General features: G+C 42.1%; 1 protein-coding gene across 1 annotated transcript in view; it reads left to right on the top strand.

The window, feature by feature from the left end:
• The window catches only part of COL22A1 (collagen type XXII alpha 1 chain), a 743,309-nt gene that overhangs the window by 216,535 nt on the left and 509,167 nt on the right, over positions 1–17,607 (top strand). Inside the window, exon 5 of the mRNA XM_030219538.1 lies at positions 7,215–7,326. Within this exon, the coding sequence (XP_030075398.1) occupies positions 7,215–7,326 (112 nt within the window). The remainder of the gene's footprint in view (positions 1–7,214; positions 7,327–17,607) is intronic.

Raw genomic sequence — 17,607 nt, 5'->3', positions numbered from 1 at the left:
AACTTAAGAAGAGATTAGTGAGAGCAGAATTGCATGCGAACACGTTAGTGCAATATTTAAAAAAATCATGGATCCCTCGTGGATTGCGAATCATAAAAGAACCAAAAATATTTGTTTCCGACAGGACTTTTATGGATAAATGGTCAGCCATATTAAATAAGTGCAGCCGAGATCTTATGGCATTAATCGTTGAGACTACAACGCATGTGGAAGATGACCTTAAAATACAAATTTCTACGGTGGAAGAGACACTTAAAACTAATCAGACATCGGAAGAGTATGATAAGCGTATGGGAGATTTGAAGAAATCAGTACAAATTATGAAAGATTCGATAAGACAAATGAAGATTAAGAAGTTGAAGAGAGATGAGCGGGACTACCAATCGGGTAGAATATATACCTGGCATAAGAGAGAATACACTACGAACACCCGAAAACGAGTAGCCTTTGAGGGCTCGACAGAGGAGAGTGAGGAGTTAAGTACAGGAAGTGATCAAGATCAATATGGAAGGATGGGGGAAGAAGGAGATTCGGGGTGTGTAAGAACGAGAGCAAAGGTGGCTCAACAGAAACGACAGGGTTATAAAGATCGGAACCCGCGGGAGAATCCCCGAATTCGGGGATATCGGAAACAATAGTAAATATTTCTAAGTATGTTCTCTCACAGGATGAAATCAATCTGTTAAATCTGGGATTGGGTTTTGTCCCTACAACGGACCACGACCCGTTTCGTCTTCGTGTAGCTCTTCATAAATTTTTCCGAAAACTACAATGTAAATTATATTTTCTGGACAATGCTAGTTCCATTGATATGTCAATAGTAAAGCCACCTTCCACATGGTATCCACCTGGCCCTATTAACCCAGTAATATCTACTTTTAAGGATCTGGTTTTGAGAGACTTGGAAATATTAGAACAAAATAAGAGTGGGCTCAAGGGAAGGAGAAATTTATCATCCAGACAATGGAGTGCGTTACAACAGCTTAAAAAAGAACCCTCCATTGTCGTTTTGAGAGCAGACAAGGGGGGAGCTACTGTGATTTGGGATATCCATCAATATCGTGAAGAAGCAATGAAACATTTGAATGATCTGGTAGCGTATAAAGTGCTTGCCATAGACCCGATGGAAGGATTGCAGGCATACATTAAAGATTTAGTAACAGAAGCAGTAAAAACAAATATGCTTACAGTTAAGGAAGGAAACTTACTTATGGAAAGAAACCCTCAGACACCCAAAATATATTTCTTACCTAAAATTCATAAATGGATGAGGGATCCGCCGGGACGTCCAATAGTCTCCACTAGATCATCTGTTTTAGAACCTTTGTCTCAGTTCGTGGATCTTTTTTTGAAAAATCATGTACAAGACATGCCTTCCTATATAAAAGATTCCTCTCATTTTTTGAGAGAGATGGAAAAAATTGAGAATGTGACACAAGACACCTGGTTAGATACGCTTGATATAGTGTCTTTGTACACACGGATTCCCCAGTCAGGGGCTTTAGAGATAATTAAACAAATTGTTGAGGCCAGAAATGGTTCCCAACGGATCTCATCCGATTTCATAGTTCAACTGGCAGAATTGGTTATTTTGAAAAATTATTTTTGGTTTGATAAAACATTTTATTTACAAACTCAGGGTGTAGCCATGGGGGCTACCCTAGCTCCGTCTGTGGCAACTCTTTATATTGCTCGATTAGAAGCTATGCTGATCTATCCATCTGAACGCTTCAAACCAGTACAAATGTGGAAACGTTATCTGGACGATATCTTTTTTCTTTGGACCGACTCTGAACAATCTCTCTATGAATTTACCTCTTGGTTAAATACACTGGATTCAAATATCTCATTTACTACGACTGCCAATAAGACATCGATTGAATTTCTGGATTTGTGGATATATAAAAATGAAATTGGACTATCTACCACCCTGTATCGAAAACCTTCAAGCCGTAATACACTTTTACAGTTCAACAGTTGCCATCCATACCATTTAAAGTACAACCTTCCAGTTAGTCAATTTCTGAGAGTGAGAAGGGTGTGCTCCACTCTCCAGGAGTTTAAGAATCAATCGACAGATTTAAAACAAAGATTTCAGGCACGAGGATACCCTACATCATCGATTAAAAAAGCATATTTACGAGCTCGTTATGCTCAATGATCCCTGTTATTGAAAGAAAACATGCCTGAGGTTGAAATTCGAGAAGAAAAATTAACTTGTGTTCTTCCGTTCACTACAATGAGTCAGAAACTGTTACAAAGTATTAAAACTCACTGGCATATTTTACAATTATTCCCCTGTTTTTCTGAATCTCCTCGAATTGCATATACTAGGGGAAAAACAATGGGGGAGGTGCTGTCAAAGAAAAAATTTCTCTATTCTAGTGGGACAGAAGTAAGAGGTGAACAAGCAGAATGTGGCCACTGTCAGTGGTGTAAAACGGGAATGATGGGCCCTATCTGGTGTGCCCCTGGTAAAGGTAACATTATTCGCTTAAGAGAAAAAGTTACATGTGACTCGAATAATGTGGTATATAGCATTACCTGTCCCTGTGGATTGATTTATGTAGGGAGAAGTGCTAGATCAATCAAGATCCGTCTAACAGAGCACAAATCCAGAATTACCACTCAGAACATACAGGCTCCTTTAGTAGCCCATTGGCTGGAAAAAAATCACACAGTAGATGAAATACGTTGGAGAATCCTGGAATATGTAGGCCCGGGGGAGGAGGGAGGCTCAGTTAAAAAACTGTTAAATTATCGTGAACAATTCTATATTTTTTCTTTAAATACGGTATCGCCGGCTGGCCTAAATGCCGAGTTAGAATGGATGTCACTGATTGGTTAGACTAGTGACATTCTTATTTTAGATGTCCAATAGAGCCCGGGGGAGGACCCGTGATGTCAGAGTTAATTAAAATATTTAAGTAAGAGTTGAGAACGCCGGCGCCATCTTCAGAAGGGGTAAACCCGTGATAATAAAGTAGAGCTGATGCTGGGATAGACTGTAGGTAAGATTTTCTGATATGTAGAACTTTAAATAACCTAGATTTTGAAAACTTATGAGGGAAGGTTTTCCAATTGCTAGGAAAATATACTAATATATTGGGTTTTCTATTCTAGGGGATAGCCCTTGACACAGCTCGATATAGAGCGAAACATGCATGTCGGGCAGCTGAACCCTTTGGTCTGATCATTAAAGATAAGTAATTAAATCTGATAAAAATATAAAAGAGTTTGAAACCGAATTGTAAAGAAATTGGCTAAACCAATGAAGAAGTGGGCGCTAGCTACATTGCCAAATCTAAGTTTTTGGTAATGAGCGCCGCTGAGGTTGCCTTTGAAAAACATGAGAATATGAGAATGTTTAAGACATTGTTTTTCTATATATTTGAGCAGTAGAAAACTCTAAAATAATGTGAAGATCTTTGTTTCAATAGTACTAATCACCGGACCCAACTTTGTATGCGATACTGGCTAATATTAGCGTTCAGCATTGGGAAGTTCTTTTTTGGCACTGTTACGTGGAGGGGCATAATCGAACGGAAACGCGTTTATCTCCGAGAATGGGTCCGTGAAGGGGCGGGCCGAACCATATTTTTTAAAAAAATGGACATTTTTGAGCTGGGCGTTTGTTTTTTTTAGCGATAATGGAAACTAAAAACGCCCAGCTCAAAAACGTCCTAATCCGAGCCATTTGGTCGTGGGAGGGGCCACGATTCGTAGTACACTGGCCCCCCTGATATGCCAGAACACCAACTGGGCACCCTAGGTCAGTGCGGTGGACTTCAGAAAAAGCTCCCACATGCATAGCTCCCTTACCACAGGTGCTGAGCTCCCAAATCCCATCCCCCAAAACCCACTACTAACAAATGTACAACACTACCATAGCTCTTAGGGGTGAAGGGGGCACATACATGTGGGTACAGTGGGTTTTGGAGGCCTCCCATTTACCAGCACAAGTGTTACAGGTGGGAGGGGGATGGGCCTGGGTCTGCCTGCCTGAAGTGCACTGCGGTACCCACTAAAAGTGCTCCAGGGACCTGCATACACGCAGGCCTCTAGGACTTGTTACTGCTGTATAACATTGGCACACCAGTTGACACCTGAAGACTAATCTCTCCGAAAACGTCCTTTATTGGAATAACCACGTTTACTCACAGTTAACTGTAGATCAGAGGTTCTGCCCCACCACTGGCAACGAGTCTCCCTGGTAGTGAGATTAGCAGGTCAGAGCTGGCAGAATGCTGTACAATGCCCTCTTTCAGCCACGTTCAAGGTAAGAACTAAGTTCTCTAACGTGGCTAACACATGGAAGGGATCTAAAACTGGCTTACAAAAATGGCCACTAGCTCATGGACTACCGGAAACACAACAGGGCACACTCTGACCCAGTAGGCAGGGGGAAAAGCACCATGGGAGAAGAGCCTACCAACTATCAACATCGTGAGACTGTAACACAAGCTAATGAAATCACGGAGCCCAATACCCTACACCCACCACAACGCAATGCTGATGTGACCCTGTAGTGCACCCGAGAGCCACATCTGACCCAGGGAAAGGCTGTGAGAGGATCGAACATATTCTGCTGTCATGGAGGTGGGTACGGAATTTGAGGCTGGCATACAGGTTGGGGAAAAAAGTTTTTAAAGTGGGTTTTTTTTGTGGGAGGGGGTTAGTGACCACTGGGGGAGTCCGGGAGGTCATCCTCGATTCCCTCCAGTGGTCATCTGGTCAGTTGGGGCACTTTTTTGGGACTTGTTCGTGAAAAAAAAGGGTCCAAACAAAGTGACCCAAAATCGCGGTAAAAACGCCTTTTTTTCGATTATCAGCTAAAGACGCCCATATCTCCTCGGCTGCTAACCACGCCCAAGTCCCACCTCCGACACGCCTCCGACACACCCCCATCAACTTTATTCGTTTCCGCGACGGAGTGCAGTTGGAAACGCCCAAAATCGGCTTTCTATTATACCGATTTGGGCGCCTTTGCCAGAAAAACGCCCATCTCCCGATTTTGGTCGAAATATAGGCGTTTTTCTCTTTCGATTATAAGCAGGATAGTAACATAGTAGATGACGGCAGAAAAAGACCTGCACGGTCCATCCAGTCTGCCCAACAAGATAACTCATATGTGCTAATTTTTGTGTATACCCTACTTTGATTTGTACCTGTGTTCTTCAGGGCACAGACCGTATAAGTCTGCCCAGCACTATCCCCGCCTTCCAACCACCAGCCCCGCCTCCCACCACCGGCTCTGACACAGACCTTATAAGTCTGCCCAGCACTATCCCCGCCTCCCAACCACCAGCCATGCCTCCCGATCTTGACTAAGCTCCTGAGGATCCATTCCTTCTGCACAGGATTCCTTTATGCACTGTTCCGGTGGTATTTTCCGCTAGGGAGCAAGTCCCGCAGCAAACTAGTACAGATCCAAAACAGAAAACCTAACAGCCCAATACGTAGTGGTAGTCAAAATGGCTAGTAGAATGTTTAAAAATTATTAACAAAGGATTTCAAATAAAACAGAAAATGACATCATGCTGTGCAGGTCTGATCGGCCTATCTCAACAGGACATTGCATATACAGGAAAAGTAAGGAGAAGGGCAATAGAGATGATTGGAACAGCTTCCTTCAGTACTTTTATTTATCATAAATGTTGGATAAGATGAGGTCCTACCTAGGATGAAAGGAGATAATATATTTCTTTCTTTGAAGACTGATGTGATATTGCTACTCAGAAAACGGCTTTGCTCAGTTAATCCATACACTTTACAAGACAATTTGTATGTTGATATCAAGGGAGATCTATATATTAAAAGCTTATTTGCATTTTCTTTTTGTGGGTAAAGTACTTGGCACTCAGGCTGCTACATATATTACTTTCTCCACCTGCACACTTGGTAACTATTTCCAGTTCTCAACCAAAATGCCAAGATTGAATTTTCATTGAAAGTGGAAACACAATCCCCCAGATTCTATAAAGGGTGCCGAAAATTGCACATGCAAATTTAGGCATAGTCCGAAAAAGGGAGCATATAAAGGGGATGGTCATGGGTGTTTCGGGGTGGACTGGGGCATGTTTTTGAGTTACATGCATAATTACAGAATAAGGATGCTCCGCATGCAAATTTAGGTGGGGGCATTTGCACCACATTTTCAGTGGTGCAAATTGTGGCATCTAAATTTACACACAACCATAATGCATAAGCATTATTCTATAAACTGTCAGCTTATAGAATAACGCTTAAGTTGATTTTTTTCAGTGTCTATTTTTTCAACGCCATAGATAGAATCTAGCCCAATGTCCTTTTTGTCTTCAGAATTTGCTCCCCCATAGCAAGCCTGAGATAGATTTACAGTATGGGGAGACTTTCAAGAAAGAAGCAGTGAGGTATTTTTCCAAAACTCCTAGGGCAGGATTGATATTTAAGAATATACAAGTTATACTGGTTCTTACCAAAGTCCTTCAAGCCCAGTATCCTGTTTCCAACAGTGGCCAATTCAGGCTACAAGTACCTGGTGGGACCCCAAAAAGTAGACAGTTTCCATATCTACCTTCACAATGCTTTATTGACTTTTTCTTCTAGGAATTTTATCCAAACTCATCTATATTAACTGCTCTTACTACATTATCTGTCAACATGTTCCAGAGCCTAACTATGTATGGAGTGAAAAAGTATTCTCTCCTATTTGTTTTAAATGTACTGCTTTGCAATTTCCCTAGTCTTTGTACTTTTTGAATGATTAACAATCGATTTGCATTTACCCATTCCACTCTACTCAGGATTTTATAGACCTCTATCATTGCTCCCCTCAGCCATCTCTTCTCCAAGATGAAGAACCCTCTATAGTCAGTTGACCTCCCTATTACCCACTTCTCTCTAATCCACCCCCTTCTTATTTTAATATGTACACCACTTAGATGCTCATGAGGAGGCCCTTAACAATAAATCAAATACAATAAATTTATAATAATAATAATCTCTTTAGCCTTATATGAGAATTGTTTTATCCCCTTTATCATTTTGTTCACCCTTCTCTGTTCTTTCTCCAATTCTACTTTACATTTTGAAAATCATCAATTTTTGATGAAACATCAGCATTTCTAATCTGTATTCTGAACATAAAGATATGTTGGTCCGTTGATTCTTCACTTGTTTTGTTGATGAACATGATGAATATGATTTCATTCTAATCATCTGTTTTCTGGCAGGGTTTGACCTGATGGAGTTATTCAGCGTGAGAGAAATTTTTGGACTGAAAGAAAATGGAGTTCAAAGTTCTTATGTGCGTCTGGGAACCTTTCCACTAGTACAGAAGACAGAGTAAGTTTTTTTTTTCTTTTTTTTTTTGTTTTAAACAGCGTTTGTAGTAAAAAAAACATTTGATTCCATGGAGTACATGCTCTGTCCATAGTTTGTTGCATGGTTAGTAGCTTGAGACATCTGCTAGCTTGAATTTCTGGTATAGCTTCTTATCAGGAATCACAGTAAAACTTGTTGTGCTACAGACTGGACTTTGCCACCAAATTCCGGTAGTTTAAATTGTTCAGTTTTTCTACGGTGTCCCATCCAAGGTGACCAACATACTAAATACTAGGAAAATATTATGGGTCTTATTTTTAAAAAGCCTCTAAAAAGAGAATGGGAAAACCCCTCCTATTGTGAATAATGCACATGAGAAATAGTAATCAGTACATCAGAAGCAAAGCGGTCAGTATTCAGCCATGGGTAACCAGTTAACTTATCCAGTTACCTTTTAAAGAGATAGTCGAAAACAGTGAGGGGCCCTTTTACTAAGCTGCGTGTGCCAGTTCAGAACTACTGCCCAGCTACCGCATGGCCCAGGCATTAATTTCATTTTTTACATGCATCCACTATGCACACCGGAAAATATATTTTATTTTCCTGCTCGCAGTGCTAACCGGGCAGTAATCGGCATTGTACACGCACTGACGATTACCGCCCGGTTAACACGTGAGACCTTACCACTAAGTAAATGGGCGGTGGTAAGGTCTGACGTCCAAAATGGACATGCACCAATTTTCATTTTGCCACACGTCCATTTTTGGCCAAAAAAAGGCCTTTTTTTACAGGTGCGCTGAAAAATGGATCTGCACGCGTCCAAAACACACGCCTACACTAGTGTAGGCCATTTTTCAGTGCACCTTAGTAAAAGGACCCCTAATTAATTAAGTCAGTCCGGTGAAATTCACTTTCTAAAGACAACCAGTTAAGTAAGTCAGTTGACTTTAGGACAGCAATTTTTCCAACTAGACAACTGCTTAGTTTTAACCAGATCCTGCTTAATATTGGCGCTAGGAAGCAACAAGGAAAGGGAATCCAAGGTGCAGAAAAAAAAGCCAATCAACAAAGCGCAATGGGCCTCCAAGAGTGGGTTTGTCGCCAAACTTTAATGAAGGACCTAACATGGATAGTGTTTCAGCAGAACGCATGCATCAGGGGTCATCAATCTCAGTAACACAGTCAGGGTGGTGTCCTCTATTCTTTCTGTGTCAGCAGGTAATACCACCACACAAAAATGTGAAAACAATATAGCCTGGCCTTTCAAAATGTTGGGGAAAAAAACACTGCTGTGACAGAGAGACTCTCTGTTTTAGGCTCTTGAGCCTTGGCAGTGATTTTTCAACATTTTGAAAGGGCAGGCTACATTGCTCTCACTTTTTTGTGTGGTAGTATTGCCCGCCGACAAAGAAAGAATAGAGGACACCACCCTGATTGTGTTACTGAGATTGATGACCGTTGATTCAGGTGTTCTGCCAAAACATGGCCCATGTCAGGAGCTTCATTAAAGTTTGGCTACAAACCCACTCTGGGATGCCAATTGTGCTTTGTTATTAGCTTAAAATCAGTGCTAACCAGTGAAAAATTAACCATGCCCTTGGCACATCTCTAAAATCCAATATATGAGCCAACTAATAAAATATATATGAGGAACTCTCGGATCAACCTCTCACCCAAACAGACCCCTAATGTATAGGATATCATGGTGTCTAGTATATTTTGTTTCATGAGGTACCTCTCTGATGGCACTACAGTGTTTTGCAATATATCTGTGTGCTTTACATGAAAATAAAGACCAGCACTCTTGAAAGTTTATGCACAATGCCTGGAACATGGCCATTGTATTAATCAGGTCAAAACCCGAGTCCTGAAAAACAGTTCTTCTATGAAACTCGCAAAGTCGGGCGCTTTACCTATGGGGGGACCTGTTGTGCCACTTAAAGTGGATAGCGGGCACTTTTGTGAATATGTCAACCATTCTTCAGATGCTGGCGATTGATCAAGTTTCAGATAAGTGTTTTACAGAACACAGCACTATAATAATAAATCCTCTCCCAAAATACAATATACTGCTTTTGATTTTTACTTTATCTTGGCATAACCATCACAATAGTTTGGCCACCACAAGTAGCATGTAAGTTCCCCTGAAAACTTAGTGGAGCTGGATACAAACAAGATCAAGAACAGGACATTCTAAACCAAACAGTAATAACTAGAAATAAAATAAAACAGAGAAAAGATAATAAGATGATATCTTTTTTATTGGACTTACTTAATACATTTTTTTGATTAGCATTCTAAGGTAACCCTTCTTCTTCAGATCAGAAACAAACAAATGTTGAAAAATATCAGAATATGTAAGTGAAACAAAAAAGCATTCCAGTGACAGTTGCACAGGAAGAGGGTAGGGTGGGTTAGGTGAGAAAAAGGGAGATCTGGATAGGTGAGAGAAAGAAATAGGTGGCTGATAAGAGGGTGGCAACACAGTATAATTTTATGGTTTATAGTGGGATTGAAAACCCAGATCTTTGTTAAGTCCTGTCTGGTGGGTGTCAAAGAGGGGCATTTTCGAAAGGGATGTCCAAATTTTGAGGAGGACGTCCACGCAAAACTTCCTGATCCAGGGGCGAGGAAACCTGTATTTTTGAAACAAGATGGACGTCCATCTTTTGTTTCGATAATACGGTCAGGGATGTCCAAATCCTGAAATTTGGTCGTCCCTAGACTTGGTTGTTTCTGATTTTCGGCGATAATCGAAACCAAGGATGTCCATGTCAGAAACCACCAAATGCAAGCCATTTGGTATTGGGATGAGCCAGCATTTGTCGTGCACTGGTCCCCCTGACATGCCAGGACACCAACCGGGCACCCTAGGGGGCGTTGCAGTGGACTTCATAAATTGCTCCCAGGAACATAGCTCCCTTACCTTGTGTGCTGAGCCCCCAACCCCCCCCCCCAAAAAAAAACCCACTACCCACAACTGTACACCACCCTTAAGGGTGAATGGGGGCACCTAGATGTGGGTATAGTGGATTTCTGGTGGGTTTTGGAGGGCTAGCTGTTTCCTCCACAAATGTAACAGGAAGGGGGGTATGGGCCTGGGTCCGCCTGCCTGAAGTGCACTGCACCCACTAAAACTGCTCTAGGGACCTGCATACTGCTGTCTTGGAGCTCAGTATGACATCTGAGGCTGGCATAGAGGCTGGCAATCAATATTTTGAAAGATATTTTTTGAGGGTGGGAAGGGGTTAGTGACCACTGGAGAGTAAGGGGAGGTCATCCCCAATTCTCTCTGGTGGTCATCTGGTCATTTTGGGTACCTTTTTGTGCCTTGGTCATAAGAAAAACACAACCAGGTAAAATCGTCCAAGTGTTCGTCAGGGATGTTCCTTTCAATTATGGGTCGAGGACGTCCAAGTGTTAGGCACGCCCAAGTCCCGCCTTTGCTATGCCTCTGATACACCCTCTTGAACTTTGGCCATCCCTGCGACGGAAAGCAGTTGAGGACGTCCAAAATCAGCTTTCGATTATACCGATTTGGACGACCCTGGGAGAAGGACGTCCATCTTCCAATTTATGACAAAAGATGGGCGTCCTTCTCTTTTGACAATGAGCCCAAAAATGTTTCATCATTTTGACTTCAAAGGTCTAACGTTCTTGGATTGTCTTAAAGTTTCTTTTTAGCATTCTCACTATAAAATCGTTGATGCAGGTATCATCTCATTTTCTTTTCTCGGTTTTGTTTTATTTCTATTTATTACCTTAAAGTGTGGATTAACAAGGATACCACATCACTTAAACAGCAAATTGTAATCTATTGTCTCCTATCCTCTGAGTGAAGGTGATAATTCTTGAACTAAATACAAGTATTCAGAGCTGATCTGTCTCATGCATTTATATATAATAGGACTTGAGAATCATGCAAACTGTCATATCTGGGGAATATGGCTCTGTATAATTGCATCATTGTTATTTTATGGGGTAAGGGAGTGGGTTGACATATTTTATGTTTTATAGTGATTGTAGCGAGAGTGATATATAAATGTTTTAAAATAAATACCTGGTGTGCCATGTTGTGTTTGTGTAACCCTGGTTTCAGCAGCTAGCTCGTTTCGGGTCTGGGGCAACCCTGAGACCAGGGCCACAAAGAAAAATCCAAATACACAAACCACCTCTCAGTTCTTCTCTTCACACTTCATCAAATCCTTAGCCCTCCTAATTCACTGAACTGGGCACAGGCCGGGTCAGGATAAAAATCCGGAAGGCCGTAGGGTTATGAGCTAGGGCTTTAGTTCTCTTTTACTCTCTGATCTCTCTTTCTTTACCAATCTGGAAGCAAGTGAATTACATGGCGGAAGACAACAGGAATCCTATGCTAATATGTTTAAATGATCTGTTTAGCATTCAAATGTGCATTCTGAGCAATGCAGTTGTTTCCGAGTGATGCACAGAAAGGAACACCTACCTTTTATGCTGAAATTTTTATGGGAGTTAAGGAGCTCTTGTACTGCTGCCTACATTTCTTTTGACTGCCTGCTGTATGCCCCAGCCTTCCATGTTTAGGAGCGGACATTAAAATGGTAAGAACTGCAGTTGGATTCTGTATTTTCTCTCCTGGGTTTATGCACAGTGTTGTTGCTGGAAAGATTCCCTTCTTGCATTTTGCATCTGCTTTTGGTTTTGATTACAGAGTTTAGACTTGCATTCCAGGGAGTGCATGGTGATGGGATAGTAAAACCTCCTTTGAGAAAACCTTGTAATTGATACCTGCCCCTTTTTCATACACCATTGTCAGTGAAAATCTGCAACATGATCTCTCTCCCGTCCCCTTCCCAAACCTATCTCTTCCCTCCAAAGGAAGCGGAGTTTGTATTGTAATGTAACCTTCTTGCCTAGAGAGTAATCTGGTAGTGGGAAGGAGGTGAAAGGATGATCATCTCATATCCTAAAGCACTGTTGCAAAAAAAAAAAAAAAAGCTACACACGGCTTTCATACATGCAGCATATATGTGTATATGAAGCCATGTGTAGCACACGCTATTCTGAGAAAGCCCTCTCTTTCAAATTTGCAAATCCATTTTCTTTTTCACTGATTCAACATTCAGCAACTGTAGCATCCATCTCCATCCAATTCCTGTGCAGATCATTCAACCAAATTAGCAACCCATCCTGTCAGAGGCTGCTGAACTGAGACAATTAATTTAGACAGACTCTGCCACACTCTGGTTTCAATGATCTTCTTCATGCATTAAGTCTCTTGTTTCTACTTATCTGTGTTAAACTGTTGGCAACTAAGAGTTTGAGTCTTCTCTATGAGTGTTGGATTGGTTTAGTTCTCTGCCTAATATTGCACCGGAGAAATGTGGTATGAAGACAGAAAAGCAATACTCTTTTGGCTTTCTCTGAAAAGCACAACACCAACATTACTAGTATTGTATAGTTCTATGTAGTTGGACTGACAAGAATTTGTTTGGCATCATATGAAACGTCAGGGGTAGTGGCATAAAATGAAGCATTACAGGATCTGCAGGCAGTATTTTTAGAAGGGTCAAGTATTTGATATATAGCAGTTTACATATTATATACAGGTACTTTCTCTGCCCCTAGTGGGCTCACCATCTAGATTTTGTAGAAAAGAGTGACCTTTATAAATAGCAGTCATAACACGTTATTTCAGGGATAAAACATTCAGTGGAAGGCTATAAAGGCAATAAGTAATATCTAGGGCTACTTCAGCCGTTTTACGCAGGGATGAGATTCTGGATGTGATTTACAAAAGGAGATTGTGCTTGAATGTACAGAGAGAGCTTGTGACAGTCAACAAAGATGAGGATTCAGCAATGCTCCTGGAGACCACACCAGCATCAAGCTCATTTCTCACATCAGCAAATGCAAGCCTTAAAGCTAGAGTTGAACAAACAATGAGCTGGGAGAAGAGTTACAACAGGGTAAATGTTTGGCCTGGAGGCCTCTGAATAGAAAAGAGAAGCTAATAAACTAACACCTTGCTGTTTCCTGTATAGACTTGAAGCAAAAAATAAAATTTGCCTCTGACTTTATGGAGACATTTCAGGGGGGCCATTAATCTGCCTTTTCCACTATGGGTAACTTCCTCCCTGCTGACACAGCCCTGGCTGAGTGGCTTGACCTCCTCTTTGCTGCTTGATTTGCTAATGTTTGCTGTAGGAAAGCACACAGGCAAGGTTAAAAATCAATGGTATGGCCTTTGTAAAGGCAGACTATGAGAGGACAGAGCCTTCCTTTCTTTTGTGTTTCTGCTAGTGATTGCAAAGATTCTGACTTTGCTGGTCTACTTTATTCAACTGGTAATGAGGATATAGTGATGTGAAAAAGTTTTTCCCTCAGTGGCGTACCAAGGGGGGGCGGTCTGCCCCGGGTGCACACCGCTGGGGGGGGGGTGCCGTTCGCCTGTCGGCTCTTCGTTTTCATGTTCCCTTTGCCCCGGAACAGGTTACTTCCTGTTCCGGGGTAGAGGGAGCATGAAAACGAAGAGCCGGCAGGCGCGCAGCACCCCCCCCCCCAGCGGCGTGCACCCGGGGGGGGGTTCTTTCGCTGGGGGATCGGGGGTTCTTTCGCTGGGGGGGCGTCGCGCTGTTCCGGGGGGGTGCTGCACCCGGGGGGCGGGGCGCATCGGCGATCCGCCCCGGATGTCAGCCCCCCTAGGAACGCCACTGTTTTCCCTCCTCCTGATTTCCTCTATTATTGCATATATGTCACACTGAATGGTTTCTGATCTTTAAACAAAATGTCACATTAGACAAAAGGGAATTTGAGTAATTACATAACAAAATTTTTAAATGATTGCTTCATTTATTTATGGAACGTGGTTATCCAACTCCCATATCACCCATGTGAAAAAGTAATTGCTCCCTAAACTTAATAACTAGTTGCCCCATCTTTAGCTGCAATAATTGGAACCAAACGTTTCTTATAATTTGATATCAGCCTTTCACATCACTATTGAAGAATCTTAGCCCTCTCTTCTCTATAGAACTACTTAAAATTAGACACATTTGTAGGTTTTTGTGCATGAATTGTTCACTTTAGGTCCTGGTTCAAGTCAGGCCTTTCACTAGGACAATCCAAAGCTTTAATTTTTGTTTCTCCTCAGCCATTCAGAAGTGGACTTACTTTGGTATTTTGGATCATTGTCTTGTTCCATGCTTGTTTCATTTGTATTTGATCAAGATCAAGAAGCTGTGAGAAGATTAGCTTTAAAGAACTTACAAACATTATTTTACGGGGGGGAAAATATGGGTTTTCTCCGATGTGACCAAGCAAACCCAGGAGAGAAGAAAAGCTTTTCTTGCGTTAAGAACTGATACTATAGCTATAGGGGCATCATTTAATTTGAATTACCCTTGTAAATGTAACGTTAAATACTTGGGAACAAAATATATGTTTTTTCTTCCAGAGCAGTTAAAATATTTCATACAGCAAAAAAGAATATGAGACTTGCAGGATTAATACGGCTAAGATCTAAGATATGGGAAGAATGAGAATAATTAAGGTGGATGAACATGTTAAGCCTTTATTGAAATATTTCTTCTTTAAATCTCATCTCCTGAGTTTATAACGGGTTCTTCCCCCTATACTTTGTGGTCTAATACAAGATGTAAATTTATTACTTTTGATCTTGACATTTCTAGATTATGCCTGTCTGTTTTTCCTGTTCAAGATGTAAAGGCTTGTAAAGAATATAAATTTATAAATAAAAAATTAAATAAAAAAAAAAGAGACAATACAATTACCCCCTACTTCTATAATCTTGCATGCCCAGTTTTGCACTTACCACACAAAATTGGGTGCACAGATTATGGAATACCACCAGTTGGGGGTGTAACTTAATTATTAAATTAGGTGCTAATTGACATTAATAAATGATTGGCTATAATTGGAGTTAATTGGCACTGATTGACACTAATTTGCAGTAATGCACGTAACCATGCTTAGTCAGTATTCTATAACCTTAGCGCCTAAATTCTTTAGTCTGGAACTGCTATGGGGGAGTGGACATGGGAGGGGCATAGGTGGGTCAGGGGTATGCCAATCCCTTACACACTCAGGGGTCCTTTCACTAAGCTGTGGTAAAAGGGGCCCTGCGTTAGCAGCAGCAACCCATTTTTGCCGCACACTAGGGGCCCTTTTACAGCAGCAGGTAAAAATAGTCGAAAATGAAATGGCCGTGGGGTAAGTTCGCCCTTGCTGCATGGCCATTTTGTGGGGGAGGGAACACTTTGGGCAGCATTGATTTCCACCAGGTAACCCCCTGCAGAAATATTTTTCAAATATTTCTGCTAACGCTGGAAATGCCGCGTGCTGGGGGTGGAACTACAACCCAGTGTCCAGGTTGGGCCAGCGGTAGTTCCAGTATGCCATGCGGCAAGCCTGTGGTGGGCTTACCGCTGCTTAGTAAAAAGGCCTCCTAATGAGTATTATCATTAAACTAGTGTAAGCATTCACACCTAAAGTTAGGCGGGTAACTGCAGTCATGTAATACGATTCATCCATCGCAGATGCATAATTGCTGTGATAGAATTCACGCTTAGTACAAACACTTTTGGTACCTAACTTTAGGCTACATTTTGAGAAAATGCCTGTACCCTGCAACACAACGAAACCAAAGCTCGTAATGGACATATAATAACTCTTCCTCTCTACGATTCCCTAATGCGTCTGTACACATGAACCTTATTCTACTACTACTACTACTACTACTACTACTACTATTTAGCATTTCTATAGTGCTACAAGGCATACGCAGCGCTGCACAAACATAGAAGAAAGACAGTCCCTGCTCAAAGAGCTTACAATCTAATAGACAAAAAATAAATAAAGTAAGCAAATCAAATCAATTAATGTGAACGGGAAGGAAGAGAGGAGGGTAGGTGGAGGCGAGTGGTTACAAGTGGTTACGAGTCAAAAGCAATGTTAAAGAGGTGGGCTTTCAGTCTAGATGTAAAGGTGGCCAAGGATGGGGCAAGACGTAGGGGCTCAGGAAGTTTATTCCAGGCGTAGGGTGCAGCGAGACAGAAGGCGCGAAGTCTGGAGTTGGCAGTAGTGGAGAAGGGAACAGATAAGAAGGATTTATCCATGGAGCGGAGTGCACAGGAAGGGGTGTAGGGAAGGACGAGTGTGGAGAGATACTGGGGAGCAGCAGAGTGAGTACATTTATAGGTTAGTAGAAGAAGTTTGAACAGGATGCGAAAACAGATAGGGAGCCAGTGAAGGGTCTTGAGGAGAGGGGTAGTATGAGTAAAGTGACCCTGGCGGAAGACGAGACGGGCAGCAGAGTTTTGAACCGACTGGAGGGGGGAGAGGTGACTAAGTGGGAGGCCAGCAAGAAGCAGATTGCAGTAGTCTAAACGAGAGGTGACAAGGGTGTGGATGAGGGTTTTGGTAGAGTGCTCAGAAAGAAAGGGGCGGATTTTACGGATGTTGTAAAGAAAGAAACGACAGGTCTTGGCAATCTGCTGGATATGAGCAGAGAAGGAGAGAGAAGAGTCAAAGATGACCCCAAGGTTTCCAGCTGAGGAGACAGGGAGAATGAGAGAGCCATCAACAGAAATAGAAAATGGGGGGAGCGGGGAGGTGGGTTTAGGGGGGAAAATGAGAAGCTCGGTTTTGGTCATATTTAATTTCAGGTGGCGTTGAGACATCCAGACAGCAATGTCAGAAACTTTGGTTTGGATGCAAGGTGAGATATCAGGGGTAGAAAGGTAGATTTGGGAGTCATCAGCATAGAGATGGTAGGAAAAGCCATGGGATGAGATTAATGAACCAAGGGAAGAAGTGTAGATAGAAAAGAGGAGGGCATTACTGTATTTGTTCATACCGGAATTGGCGAACGCCTTTATGGTACTATGTAAGCCACATTGAGCCTGCAAATAGGTGGGAAAATGTGGGATACAAATGTAACAAATAAATAAATAAATAAATAAATAAATAAGTTACCCCCTTACTGTGCATCCAGTGGATCTGCTATCAGTCTACTTCTTTTAAGTGAGTGGTGGAGGGCAGGAATAAGACTGTGCATGTGTGTCATCATTCAGGTGGCTGTGTTTGTACTTCAGTATTGGCCAGTGGCGTAGCTATGTGGGGCCACGGGGCCTGGGCCCCCATAGATTTTGCCCTGGACCCCTCTGCCGTTGGCTAGCTTTGCTGGCGGGGGACCCCAACCCCCACCAGCCAAGGTCCTCTTCTTCCGGCGCAAGGCTTCGTTCTGTTTCTGTGAGTCTGACATCCTGCACGTTGTACGTGCAGCCCTGCCAGCCGAGGTCC

The sequence above is a fragment of the Microcaecilia unicolor genome, chromosome 1 (genome assembly GCF_901765095.1).
Source record: "Microcaecilia unicolor chromosome 1, aMicUni1.1, whole genome shotgun sequence".
NCBI lineage: Eukaryota > Metazoa > Chordata > Amphibia > Gymnophiona > Siphonopidae > Microcaecilia > Microcaecilia unicolor.
The sequence above is the reverse complement of the archived record's forward strand: the minus strand, read 5'-3'. Positions and strand labels throughout refer to the sequence as shown.